Source organism: Ranitomeya variabilis, chromosome 2, assembly GCF_051348905.1.
Source record: "Ranitomeya variabilis isolate aRanVar5 chromosome 2, aRanVar5.hap1, whole genome shotgun sequence".
NCBI classification, from domain to species: Eukaryota; Metazoa; Chordata; class Amphibia; order Anura; family Dendrobatidae; genus Ranitomeya; species Ranitomeya variabilis.
This window is the reverse complement of record NC_135233.1, coordinates 808,962,315-808,977,402: the sequence shown is the minus strand read 5'-3', so window position 1 is coordinate 808,977,402 and position 15,088 is coordinate 808,962,315. Positions and strand designations below refer to the sequence as shown.

Sequence of the window (15,088 nt, the reverse complement as noted above, 5' to 3'; positions counted from 1 at the left end):
GTTATCGGAGTAAGCTCAGATGCTGACTAAAGATGAGCGAATATTTCAATATTCGGTTCAAATTACGAAAGAAGTATTTGCAATATTCGCTGAACGTCATTGGAATCAATGGCAGTACAGATGAGCGAATATGATCGAAAACGATCGAAAAACATAAATTCAGCCTCAATATGGTACAAATATGGCAAATTTGGCGATCGTTTTCTGAACATATTCGCTCATCTCTAGCGCTCACCGAGTGTCTTAATTGTGCACAAATAATAAGTTAGAGTACCTGCTCCTGCTTGTCTCGTGGCTGTTCGATAGCCGCAACACATGCAGGGTTTGTCTGTTTACATTAGGCAATCCCTGCATATGTTGTGTTGCAGCTGTTAAACAGCCACCAGACATGCAGACACGGGGACTTGAACATATTTTTCGAGCACGCTGAAGTCACTTATCTGAGCACGTTCGCTCATCACTTAGGCCTCTTTCACACATCAGTTTTTTAGAATCAGTCACAATCCGTCAAAGTGTTGAAAAGACGGATCCTGTGCAGATTGTAAAAAAACTGATCCACTGGATCCGTTTTTTTAGACAAATCCATCGAAGCAGCTGCTGCCGGAATTTAAAGGAACAAAATGAGAGAGAGAGCGAGAGAGATTTTTTTCCCTGAATGGAAAAATGGGTTAAATTACAGGAATAAGAAATTCTTCCTGGCATGCTCAGTTTCAAAAAGCGGAATCCATCGCTGGATTTAGTCTATTGACAGATAGTGACGGATCCTGCGTCCATAGGCTTCTGTCGCTGTCCGATTTTTCGAAGTACACAAAAAACGTTACTATGTATGTCCGTTGTCTCCGGGCGATGGACACAGAATTTACAACAGATCCGTCAAATGACGGATGAAACGGAAGGCCATCCGTCACAATCTGTCAACAAGTCTATGAGAAAAAAAATGGATACAACAGCAACAGAGTTCTTGAGGACGAGTTCTTGAACTCTAGTGCCACTAATTGGAAGAAGGAATCCTAAGGCTACGTTCACCTGCTCAATACTGGTTCAGTTCAGTATTTTGCATCAGTATTTGCAAGCCAAAACCAGGAGTCAATGAAAAATACAGAAGTGGTGACGTGTTTCTATTATACTTTTCCTCTGACTGTTCCACTCCTAATTTTGGCTTACAAATACTGATGTGAAATATTGACCAAATATTGAATGTGTTAACATGGCCTAAAAGTCAATATCGAGCCTTGCCATATCACTTGGGATAAATGCCAAACCAAAATTTCAATTTGCAGACATGGTGTTTTGGGGCTGTTGCCTTTTGTAAGCGCAAAGCATAAGATCGGATTTGGCTGTATGAGAGGTTTCAGACTGGGATGTAAGGCCTAACATTTCTCCTTATGGAGAGTGACATTACTAACATGCTTGCGTAATGAGACTTAAAGGCCATTCAAACCTCTTCTGGGAAATTAAACATGCAAGTTGCCTCTTCAGAGAGTAAGAGGACTTATCAACCAGAATCTCAATTTGTAGACACGGTGAAGAAGTGAGGAGACACAAGTGAGAAAGCACAGGACAAAGCACAGAGAAATGAAGATGCCAGTGGCCTGAGGATTTTATTATTTCATTATTTAAGGTGGGCACAGGAAAAAAATAAAAAGGAGTGTCACAGGGTTGCCACAGTAGAGAGGAGCCAGAAGACAGCAGTCTGATTGCACCTACGCCTGCGCTGAAACGCACTTCACCTTCTTTTTAAATACTGTAAATTTCTTTTGGCAGTACAGGAGTTAATCGGCCATGTTGGGAGCTCTGGAAGTCTTCGCTCTCAGCTGAGCTTGGTTAGCCATTCCTATCCCTTATTTAATCTGGGTCCTGATTGACACACATCGTCAGAGCTAGCTTATGCTGGATGGCTTGGACGAGAGTTGTTTGGTGGTTATATGAGGAGTTTGGTGGATTTATCTGTGACTGTTGCTTTGGTTTGTAAGTCTGATAATTCCCTTTCCTCCGCTTACTTTTTTTCCCCATTCTCTACTCCCCGATACATTCCTCTGTGATATGCGAGTGAATATTTTTATGCCTAGTATTTTCAGTTGCCATTGTACATGTTGCCTTGTTCATCTGGTTGGTGTACCTCGATGCATGGTTGCTCCCCACTTCCATGGGAGGGGGAAGGGAACAGACTGAGGGCGGATGCAAGAGTTAAGGCAAGGTTGGTGGCTCTGGCATCTTCACCTTCAGAACTAACCTGGGAAATAGGGTGAGCTAGGGCACCCCCTAGTGTTAGGGACAGGGTAGGAGCCCCTGGTCCCGTGTTACCTGACAACCAAGCCGTGACACAGAGTTTGGTACGGCAAACAGTGCCTCAGCAATATGTTACCGCTGGTCAACTTAGGGGTCACAGTTACTACTGCTAATTAGGAGCTTTCAACTCCCAGAACATACCGTTGTCAGATCAGTACACAAGCTTGTTGTACACGTTTCTCCCAGGATTAATGATTATGACTGTTTTGCCTGTACCAACAGTCCAACTCATAGCATCCTTCTGCTATGTCTTCTCTAGCCAATAATGAAATGCCCCAGAAGGGGTTGTGCTAAAAATATTTTTTGTCTTTTTTGAGGGACTCTAAAAACAGTTTGCGAAAGTTTCAAGTAGCGAATTAATTGAATGTATTTGTTTAAATTGCCCAGTCCTACTTCAATCAAGTTTAATCAACCAGACACACCACTGTTTGGTACCTCTTCTGGTTAATGTCAAGTCAACTTCACTTCTGGCACAGTGCATGACAGCGCTGTATTTTGTGGTATACGATGGCTCATTTCAATAGCCAAGACATCATCGTTTTCTGTTTATAGATGAGCTATGACTGAGAAGGGGGCTAGGTTAGCCATTGAATTAGGCAATCAGCCAGTCCCTTTGATTATATTTGAATAACTGTTAGAACCGCAGCACTGGATTGGGGAGAAGATTCCAGTGGCTATTGTAGCTTTGTTTCTTTTTTTTTTTTTTTATTAGCGTGCCCCCCTTCCCGTGATAGACCAGAAAACCCCTTCAATTACCCTCATGGGCTCTTTTAAAATTGTAGAGTATTATAGACAAAATAAAAAGTACAAGAAAGCCATATTGTATTTTGCGGAGCTTGTGCAAATATTGTTTTTGAATATGGTATCTTGTGATCCGTGAAAAAAAACAAACAAAAAAACAAATTAATCTATTTATGCATACATGACACTAGGTAACAATATGCTTAAATGACATTTCATAGAATCAAATGGAAAACAAATTGCCCCCTATGCAATCACCTGTGCAATTACAAATTTGGCAATCAAGTCACATTGCAATATTATCCTTGCAAATCACAGTGGGCATCCTAATAGACTGATTAGTATTTGCTGAGACACAACAAACAGTGTAACATAATGAATTTCAAGCACACTTTCCTTAAATACATTTCATTTTGAGTCTTCAGTTTCAGAAGGCGAATCTGAACACTTCATTAATGTTGTTGAAATATACAAAAGACAAATGAGGAATGACAAAAACGGGGAAAAAAAGCAGCAAAAAACGTAAGAAAAAAACAAGCTACACCTGCTTTTTTTCCTGCAACTTTATTGCCAAGAGAGCAGATTTTGCTGCAGAAAAAAAAGCAGCAAAAACGTCATGTGTGAACATAGCCTAATAGTTTATAAGAGTCTTCAGAAAGCATTAAGCTACTTACGGGTAGCGGCATTTTTCGGAGGCCCATGACAGCACCACGAGAGAGGGGATCCGCCCCTTTAGGAACAGGAAACCCACAGACACAAAAGGGCGGCACCTCTCCCACGCATCAGTTGGATTACAGAGCCTGAGAGTACTACCGCAGTTAATGACAAGCAAACACAATATTGCATACAATTGAACACAATGACTTTAATAAAGTAACACACGTGAGAAGATAACATTTCTTCTTTAAATTATTTAGTTGTTTATAACCCCAGGATGTGCAACCCCATGTGCAACCCCATGTGAAAAGGGAGGGAACTAAGGGTGCTGTCATGGGCCTCCGAAAAATGCCGCTACCCGTAAGTAGCTTAATGCTTTATTCGGACTCCCATGACAGCACCACGAGAGATTTACAGAGATGTAAGCCAATTTTAGGGAGGGACCACAGCCTGTAGCACCCTTAACCCGAAGGTGAGATCTGAGGAGAACCCCAAGTCCAACCTATAGTGTTTAAAAAAGGTGGAAGGGGATGACCATGTGGCCGCCTTACATATCTGGTCGACCGACACTCCAGACCTCTCTGCCCAGGATGACGCCATGGTGGAATGTGCCCTCAGATTCTGCGGAGCTGGACCCCCACCTGTCGTGTAAGCAAGAGAGATAGCCTCCCTAATCCATTTAGCAAGTATGTATTTTGATGCTCTAGCCCCTTTCCTTGGACCTTGGAAGGACAGGAATAGTGCATTATCCTTCTTCCAATCATTAGTGACCGAGATATATTGAAGAAGGCATCTCCTGACATCTAAGGTATGGAGCTCCCTTTCTTTAGGGTTAGAAGGATTAGGGATAAATGAAGGTAAAACTATCTCCTGCGATCTGTGAAACTGGGACACTACCTTTGGTAAGTAGGCTGGGTCTGGTCTAAGGATAACTCTATCCTGGAGAAATTCCATATACGGGGGAAGTCTAGAGAGCACCTGGATGTCTCCTATTCTGCGAGCTGATGTTATAGCTATTAGGAAAGCTGTTTTGAGAGACAACATCCTGACTGAGGCTTCATTCAACGGCTCAAAAGGGGGCTTTGTCAAAGAAGAAAGGACAAGATTTAAATCCCATGGAACCATTTTGTTTCTATATAACGGTCTAATTCTTCCGACCGCCTTAATAAATCTTGACACCCAGTAGTTGCCCGCAATATTACATGAGAACAGGGCCCCAAGTGCTGAAACTTGTACTCTTAATGTGCTTGTGGAGAGTTTTAACTCTAACCCCCTTTGCAAAAATTCCAAAATTTGACGTATTGGTACCCCATCCTTAATGTTAAAATCTGAGGAAGTTAGAAACTTTCTCCAGGTTCTGGAGTAGATTCTTGTTGTTATTGGCTTTCTACTTTTTAAAAGGGTATCAACTAATTTAGGAGAGAAGCCTTTATTCTCTAACAATGACCGCTCAAACTCCAAGCCGTCAAATGAAGTCCCTTCACTTGTGGATGGAGTATCGGCCCCTGGGAGAGTAAATTTGGGATGTCTGGAAGCACCCAGGGATCGCCCACTGACATCGTCCTGAGCCATGAAAACCAAGTTCTCCTGGGCCAGAAGGGCGCAATCAGAATAAGTCTCGCACGATCTTCTCTGATTTTCCTCACCACTAGGGGTAACAGGTTCAGTGGTGGGAAGGCGTAGGCCAGAGAAAAATCCCATTTTATGAGGAATGCGTCCACTGCCAGTGGATTTTCCCTGGAATTTAGGGAACAAAAGTTTTTTTTACTTTTTTTTGTTTTGTTTCGTGGCAAATAGGTCCACCACTGGTCGACCCCATAAGCGGACAATCTGCTTGAAGATGTCTCCATTTAGAGACCATTCTCCTTGCTTTAGAACGTTGCGACTGAGAAAGTCCGCTTTTATATTGTCTTTTCCTGTGATGTGTAGAGCAGTCAAAGATTGTAAATTCTCTTCTGCCATCCGGAGAAGACGATCTGTGATCTGCATCAAAGTCTCGGAGCGTGTACCTCCTTGATGATTTATATAGGAGACTGCCACCCGGTTGTCCGAGAGGATCCTGACGTGGTGGCCCTGCAGATACATGAGGAGTTTTTTAACTGACAATTCGATTGCCAATAATTCTCTCTGATTGGATGAAGATGTTGAGTATGGTTCCCATTGGCCTTGAACTACAATGTCATTCATGTGAGCCCCCCAACCTGAGGAGCTAGCATCCGTAGTTACCACTCGGGATACATCTATCATCCAGGGAACACCTGCCGACAAATTATCCCTATCCAGCCACCAATTTAGGGATTCGAGAGTCGCTGGTTCTAAAGTTATCTTTTCCTCCAATACACCCCTCAAGATCCTGTCCTTAATCAAAATTTCTTTCTGGAGGGATCTAGTATGAAAATGTGCCCACCTTACCGCTGGAATGCACGATGTGAGGGACCCCAGCAGGGACATGGCTTGCCGAAGGGTCATAGAGGGTGTATTAATTGCTTTTAATACCTGATGCTGAATCTGAGTTAATTTATTTTCCGGAAGATAACACTGTTGTGTAGTTGAATCTAATAATAAACCCAGGAACTTCTGAATGTTTTGAGGCTGTAACCGAGATTTTTCAAAATTAATTATCCAGCCCAGGCGTTCCAACTTAACCCTAGTTAGTTCTAGTTGGGATAAACAGTGTTCTACCGAGTTCCCTGCTATGAGGAAATCGTCAAGGTATGGGACAATAAGGACATTAGATTCCCGCAAGTGAGCCATCACCTCCGCCACTATTTTTGTGAATACTCTAGGAGCTGATGTTATACCGAAAGGAAGAGCTCTGTACTGAAAATGATAAACCACTCCTCCCATTAATACTGCTACCCTCAAGAACTGCTGGAAATCCACATGAATAGGTACGTGGTAATAGGCATCCTTTAAATCGACTACCACCATAAAGCAGTTTTTGAACAGTATCTTTATTGTTGAGCTGATGGACCCCATCTTAAAAGTATGCTTAACCAGATAACTATTAAGATGCCTGAGATTTATGATGGTTCTATACGACTTATCAGGTTTCTGAATAAGAAACAAGGGAGAATAGAATCCTTTCCCTCTATCAGCCTCCGGAACCTGTGTAAGAACCTTCTTAGAACAAAGAGACCACACCTCTTCTTCTAGAGCAGATTGTTCTAGGGGATTAGAGCGCAAGGGAGTTAACATAAATTTATCCCGTGGGGTATGGCAAAACTCAAGTGTAAGACCCCGAGAAATAGTATCTTGTACCCAGACACTATTCGTGATCTCCGACCATTCCGAACCGAAATGTAAAAGTCTACCCCCCACCGGGGTTCCTAGTCATTTGTCCTCTTTCTTTCTTTCTTTCTTTTGAGGAACGACGGAACATATATCCCGTACCTCGTCTACGTCTGTCTTCCCACCTAGACCGATCCCTTGAAGGTGAAAAGGTACGCTTCCCTCCGCGACCAAACCTTCTTTTATTAAAGGGACGACGGTAGGACCCAAGCAGATTGGGGAATTTCTTTTTGTCATCTCCCGCTTTCTCTAGGAGTTCATCTAAGGTGGGTCCGAATAGATACTCCCCTTTACATGGAATGATACAAAGTTTTGACCTTGATTGTATATCACCTGGCCAACATTTCAGCCATAGAGCCCTCCTGGCTGCATTTGAGAGACCTGCTGCTCTAGCAGCCATTTTGACAGAGTCAATGGATGCATCTGATAAGAAAGCAGCTGCTTCTTGGATCACTGGTAAGGCAGTCAGAATAGAATCCCTTGATGCACCTTCTTTCAACTGGGTCTCTAATTGTTCCAGCCAGACCATCATTGATCTGGCTGTACAGGTTGAAGCCACCGCAGGCCTTAAGGCACCAGCCGCCATTTCCCAGGTACTCTTTAGAAAGGTGTCTGCTTTTCTATCAAGGGGGTCCTTAAGGGTCCCCATGTCCTCAAAAGGGAGAGAAGCCCGTTTTGCCACTTTGGCTATTGCCGCATCCAACTTGGGGGCTTTTTCCCAATTGGTGACCGCTGGATCATCAAATGGATATCTGCGCTTCTGCGCTGGAGGTAAGGAACCCTTTCTCTCGGGTTTTTTCCACTCTTTAATGATAAGATCCTGGATTTTCTCATTGAGCGGAAAGACTCTGCGTTTTTTCTGCTCCAACCCACTAAACATAATTTCCTCCTTGGAAAGTTGGGGTCTCGATTCTGTTATGCCCATCGTTCCTCTGACCGCTTTAACCAGCTTATCCACTCGTTCAAGGGGCAGACAGAAGCGGGCGGTGTCCTCATCCGAGGAGGAGGACGATGCAGCTGAACCGGAGAAAACTTCCTCCTTATCCTCTTCTACAGAAGAATCGGAGTGTAATGGAGCTTTAGATTTAGAACTTCCTCCTTGAGAAAGACCCTTTAAGGATTGCCTGACCTCCATTCTGATCATCTCTTTCAAGCTGGTGGTCATAGTAAGGGATTCCTCTGCTACCTGAGGGGGTAAGTAAAGCAATCTAATCTCTGTAGATATAATGCTCTCACCCCCTCCCCCTTCCTGAGACCTCACCGTCTGCTGGATACAGGGGCCACATAACTTTTTAGGGCACGAATCAGGTAGGGGAACCCCGCAGATACCACATTCCCTGTGTTTCGCCTTCCCGGCACATTTCTTCCCCTATAATAGAACATATGAGGGGAATCATGTCACTGGGTGAACTTTCACGAAGATCACTTACCAGCACTGCCCAAAGAAAAGTACCGGAATACGAGGGGGATTTCTTCTGGCTGATGCTCCAGACCCCTGTCTGGAGGAGCTTTTGTGGCCAGACTCACTACTCCTTTTGTCGCGATCCTTCCCTTTGGGCTTCTGGGACACCTCTTCCAGCACCTGCACGTGCTCGTCCTCCATCTTCACCAAATATGAGGCCAGAAGCAAGGGATCACGATCCGGAGTTCTTTTTATAGCCCCTCCTCCGGTCAGCAGCTGTGCCCAGCGCTCCCCTGATTGTTTTTACAGGCCTCCCCCTGGTGCAGGTGGTAATCTCTGGGGCTCAGAACGCCGGCGACGCTATACCGGTGGGCGCCGCCATCTTGGATGCACTGCGCATGCGCAGGACCCCGGAAACCCGGAAGTGACTGCCGGCTCCTCCCCCCGACGTCACCCGGGCTCCCAGCGCTTTCTATCAGCGCTCAGAGAGGCGAGGACGCCGGACAGAGCCGCAGCACCCCCCGGGTGGCGCCCCCAAGCGCCGCCGCAAACAGAGACCCCAGCCACCCCAGAAGGAGGAGACCCAGGGGACATACTCACCTAGCGCTGCCTTGGAGACGGGACACCACTGGTGACCGCTCCCTGCTGGAATGCCGCCGACATGCAGCCCTGCCAGGACCATCGCGACATCTTCCAGGAACACCGCACCGGCCGAGGTAGGAGACCCCCTCGCTACCTGAGTCGGCCGGCCGGCCTGGGATCCTTTTGTAAAATCTGCAGGATCCCGTCCCATTAGGAACAGGAAACCAACTGATGCGTGGGAGAGGTGCCGCCCTTTTGTGTCTGTGGGTTTCCTGTTCCTAAAGGGGCGGATCCCCTCTCTCGTGGTGCTGTCATGGGAGTCCGAATAAATGTATCTCTCTTCCAAACATAAAGGGACCATGTAGCTGAACAAAAAAGGTATTAGAATTAGTGATGAGCGAATAACATTGCTGCTCGGGTCTACCAGAGCACGCTCGGGTGGTCTCTGAGTATTTCAGCGTGCTTGGAGATTTAGTTTTTGTCAATGCAGCTGCACGATTTATGGCTGCTAGACAGCTTGAATACATGTGGGGATTCCCTAGCAACCAGGCAACCTCCACATGTATTCAGGCTGTCCGGCAGCGGTAAATCATGCAGCTGCGTAAAAAAAAACTAAATCTCCAAGCAACGAGTATACTCGCTCATCACTAATTGCAACTAATATGTAAAGAGTCGTGGAAAAAAAAAATTATAAACGCAAACAAAGGGATCCTATAACTTGTGAAAAATTATTTTTACGTAACAGCGCTTATCTAATGTGTATACATATCTTTCCAAGCTTCGTACATATGTTGTCATCATGGCAAGAACATGGGATATGTATTTTTAGACAGGAAAAACCCTTTAGAATTCAAGTCTGCAGTTATTCTCTGTGACTGCAGACTTGAGAAATCTCACATCGTGCTTGCTGTGGGCTGTGAGGATACTCATATTCTGGCATCGGTGGTCATATGTCCGTGAGTAAGTAATATGCATACTCTCAGCCACATTACGACTAGATGGGCACGAGGTCGGAAACAAGTCTACTTGGAATGTGGCCAGGAGTATACATATCGCATACTTGCGATCACATGAGCACCCCCTTTCGGCGCAATAGAATCTTCACAGCGTTTGAGGATTCACGAGTCACAGAGTGACTGCAGACTTGTAGTTTTACACATGACAACCCCAATTAAGTAACGTACAGGAAAGACTGTAGTAATCGTATTGCTGTATATACAATAAATGGAATAAAACTGGGGATAAGAGACAAAAAGTATCTTTGGTGTTTTGGTTACAAAATAGTTAAAATAAATCTGTCACCAGGATTCTACCACCTATTCAGAGAACAATACAATATAGAGACAGAGACCCCGATTCCAGGAATGTGTCACTTGCTGGGCTTCTTGCTGTAGTTTTGATAAAATCAATGTTTTATCAGTAGGAGATAATCATTAAAGGACTAGCATACCATATAATCTGCTCCACATTTATGAGCTCTCAATAACCCTGTCTTCACCAATTATTGGCAGCTTTGTGCCTATGCACAGTGTACATGGAAAGCTGACAATCGGTCATGTGGGCAGGTTATACGGAGCTCAGCAATCAGAGAAACTAACAGTGATTTTATCTAAACTGCAACAAGCAGCCCAGTAAGTGTTATATTGATGAAATCAGGATCTCTGCCCCTAGACCATGCTGGTCTCAGATAGGATAGCAAAAAGCTAGTGACATAACATTTAATACCCATGATTGCAATGTAATATTACCCCTTTTAAATCCAAATGTTGAATAAGGAATTCAGTTTTGGGGTCCATATTCTAAAAAAGGATATAGCAGAGATAGAGAGGGTTCAGAGTCAGGCGGCTAGATTATTAAAGGGGTCCTCCAAGACATTTTTAAAATTTGACCAGGACCAATAAGAGCAACCCTAATAGCTTGTATCAAACTCACTTCTGGGATTCTGCAGTTTCCACACTCCTGGCGGTCCTCATATAACCGATTCTATGCACTTTGCATATTGACAGATTTCTGTTCCTCTTCTCTCAATTGAGAGAAACGGAAGAGAAAATGATCAGTATGTGCAAGTATGCAGAATTTGTTTGCCCATTTACCCTTTCAGACGCATCAAAAGGTCATAGAGTGAAAACATTTTTAATATTCTCATGGATACATCCGCAAACTATATTTTATACTTCCTCTATATTCACCATGAATTTGTAATCTGCACTGTCAGACCTCAGAGAAATTACCTGCACCTCACTTTCTATAAATTCCTCTTTTTATTGTCTTGGCATTGAGGATTTTGTAATAAAGATCTGAGCAGGGAGCAGATTAATGCACAAACTGTACCTCGGAGGAGGTTAGGGATTTATAACAGGATGAATAGAAATTTTGTTATCAATTAGTACACATTTCAGCACGAGTCAAACGAGGGCAGCCTATAACAATATCACTGTGCCTAAAGGAAGAGAAAACTGCACACATTTAAAGAACACCGGCCAAAATTACGGGACAGTATGTGCTCCAGCCTCAAGTGACTGTCTGGACAAAAAATATAAACCATTTAGCAAGTATGTGAAAGTTAGCCCATAATTTTTACTTTTTAATTTAGATAACTCTACATACAGCATTTTCTAAACTCAAGGTGGTGTGAAATGATTCATATGACCCAATTCATTGGCTACAACAGTGGTCTACGGCTCCTGCACGGTACCGGGAAGTACCACCTCTTACCTGTCGGCATCTGCAGATCTCATTTTGATTAGTAGGCCTTGAGTGAAAGTCGCATATGCATGATACCACAATGATGAAGTCATGTCGGGTTAGCTAATCAAAAGAAGAGCAGCAGGTAAGGGGCAGAACTGCCAGCTCCCATGTTACCGCTATAGACCATTGTCATGACTGATGTAATGAGAAATGAGATGAGCAAATCAATTCTTACAAACTTTAATGAAAACATAAAAGTTAAGTCACTTTAGATATTCATTACATATCGTGTAGACTAGAAAACTTCTGCAGGAGGCACATCAGAAATCTTTAATCAATACTGTCCGAACTAACAAAAACACTGAATAAAACAAATTTAGGCCATGAGTCACAAATTTACCAAATATCTAAAAGGGAAACGTCACCATCAAGTATAATTACTACAGAGAAAATTGGAGTAATAGATCTAGCAAAATTTGTGAACAATAACTTCTTATTAGAAACCCATATATAAAAGAATCAAAATAGTATTAACAAAAATTGAAGGTGAAGACTCAGATGTAGGTCATACATGGTCAAGACAACTCAATGGGGGTAGCATAACAAGAGGAAAATGTGTAGAACATGGATTGAGGGTAAATAAATCACTGTATGATAAAAAACACCAAAGTAAAGAAGGCTGTCAGTGACCACATTCCCATGGTTTACCCATTGCTCCCCGCGTCAGACCACAAACCTGCAACCTCGATGAGCATTTTGCCTGGGCTTCTTCGGGGGGTTGTGTTACTCCTCCTTATGAGTTGTGTCTTGACCATGTATGACCTGAGTCTTCACCTTCGATTTTATCAGTACTATTGTGATTGTCTTTATATATGGTTTTCTAATAAAACGTTATTGATCACGATTTTTGGTGGATGTATTACTCCAATTTTTTTCTGTAGGAATCACATCAGAAATCTTGTTTGCTGCTTATTAAGGGTCTGTTTCGAACTTTCTTTACTGATTATTACATTGGAAGCTTTCATCCTTCTATCACAAACTGTACTGTACTGTACTGATGTAGGAAAGAATTCATTTTTTATAGGAGTTGAGCTAAGCTTTTAGGGATGATCTGTCTTGTTGGTTTCCAATGATATCCAGCAAAAATGTCATTGAAGCCCTAAGAACTGAAGCTTAAGATAGGCACAAAATAAATAATGTAGAAGTATTTAACAATTTATGTAGACTTAAACCATGGAAAACCAGCTTTATTCAAAACGGTCTACAGAGCCTGCTAAAAAGGAAATGCGCTGCGCTCTCCTAAGTGAATAAATTTGTTAGTGCTAGAGGTAGTAAATACGGTAATTAAAAATTAACAGTTTCTAGGAGCAGTGCCACACCTGTCCAAAGATTACATGTGGTACTGCATTTCAGTTCCATGTATGTCAATAAGGTAATGTTGTGATTCCATACACAACCGATGGACAGGTGTGGTGTGGTTTTGAGTAGATAGAAGCCATGTTTTTCTAGTCCCCTACAAATCCTTTAGTAAAAATTACATTTATTTAAAACCAAAAAATATATATGTAATTATGTAGGAGATTTAAAAAACAACAATGGAATTTGATAAAACAGCTATACAACGAGAATAATAATAGTGTAAAAACTTACCATCAGGGGCATTTGCATCGCAATTTTTCGAGACCGAGCTAGAAGAGTTTCCATTACCCTAAAAGAAAACAAAAAAAAACAAACAAACACATCTTTACTTGACAGAAATAAAATACAAAAAGTTTCACTATCCGAGCCATTAACCCGTAACTGGCACATAATTTGTATGTAGATAGACAGAGGATCCTAAATACACACTAACCAGGCATGTGCCTCAGGTATATGTTACCAAGACTATTTTCAGAAAAAAGGAACAATATTTACCTGCTAGATCCTAATAACCTCATTCATATAAAACAGCCTGCAGATGTGTGCTGTCATTTACCCTCATTTACAGACATACGGATGATTTCTTTTATGCAGGCCTCTTGTAAGTAAAAGCTTCAGGCTCTCAGGTTTCCTTGTATTCAGCCTAAAAGGACACTTAGAAGTCTAACAAAGGAAGCCAAGAAAGGTTTACCTAAAATGAATACACTGAAAACACCATGTTTAAGATATTAAATATTGTACATGAATTTTATGTTTATCTGGCGGTGTATATACAGTTGTGTGAAAAAGTGTTTGCCCCCTTCCTGATTTCCGATTCTTTTGCAGGTTTCTTGCACTTAAGGCCATGTGCACACGTTCAGGATTTTTTGCGTTTTTTCGCTATAAAAACGTGATAAAAACGCGAAAAAAACGCTTACATAAGCCTCCTATTATTTACAGGGTATTCCGCATTTTTTGTGCAAATGTTGCGATTTTTTCTGCGAAAAAAATCGCATCGCGGAAAAAAAAGCAACATGTTCATTAAAAATGCGGAATTGCGGGGATTCCGCACACCTAGGAGCCCATTGATCTGCTTACTTCCCGCACGGGGCTGTGCACACCATGCGGGAAGTAAGCAGATTATATGCGGTTGGTACCCAGGATGGAGGAGAGGAGACTCTCCTCCACGGACTGGGCACCATATAATTGGTAAAAAAAAAAAAAAAGAATGAAAATAAAAAAAATAGTCCTATACTCACCCTCTGATGCCCCCTGAAGTGTTCCCGCCTCTCCGGTGCATGATCTCTCTTCCGTTTCTATAGATGTTGTGGTTCAGGACCTGTGATGACGTCGCTGTCTTGTGATTGGTCGCGTGACTGCTCATGTGACTCACGCGACCAATCACAAGCCGCGATGTCATCGAAGGTCCTGAACCACATCGGCATCTATAGGAACGGACACCGCTGAGGAGATTGGCTGTCTGCAGAGGGTGAGTATAACCATTTTTTAATTTTTTTTAAACATTCTATCTTTTACTATAGATGCTGCATAAGCAGCATCTATAGTAAAAAGTTGGTCACACTTGTCAAATGCTATGTTTGACAAGTGTGACCAACTTGTCAGTCAGTTTTCCAAGCGATGCTACAGATCGCTTAGAAAACGTTAGCATTCTGCAAGCTAATTACGCTTGCAAAATGCTAAAAAAACGGAAAAAAAACGCAAAAAAAAGATGAGGATTTCTTGCAGAAAATTTCCGGTTTTCTTCAGGAAATTTCTGCAAGAAATCCGGACGTGTGCACATACCCTTAATGTTTCAGCTCACCAAACAAATGTAAATATTAGATAAAGATAACACAAGTAAATACAAAATGCAGTTTTTAAATGAAGGTCTTTATTATAAAAGGAAAAATAAATCAAAACCTACAGGGCCCGGTACAAAAAAGTGATAGCCCCCTAAACTTAATAACTGGTTGGGCCACCCTTTCCAGCAACAATTGCAATCAAGTATTTGCGATAACTGACAATGAATCTTTTACAACT

At 42.5% G+C, this 15,088-nt stretch overlaps 1 protein-coding gene across 1 annotated transcript in view; it reads right to left on the bottom strand.

Annotated features, from left to right (window-relative positions):
• The window catches only part of LMBRD1 (LMBR1 domain containing 1), a 310,836-nt gene that overhangs the window by 72,512 nt on the left and 223,236 nt on the right, over positions 1 to 15,088 (bottom strand). Inside the window, exon 14 of the mRNA XM_077289961.1 lies at positions 13,301 to 13,358. Within this exon, the coding sequence (XP_077146076.1) occupies positions 13,301 to 13,358 (58 nt within the window). The remainder of the gene's footprint in view (positions 1 to 13,300; positions 13,359 to 15,088) is intronic.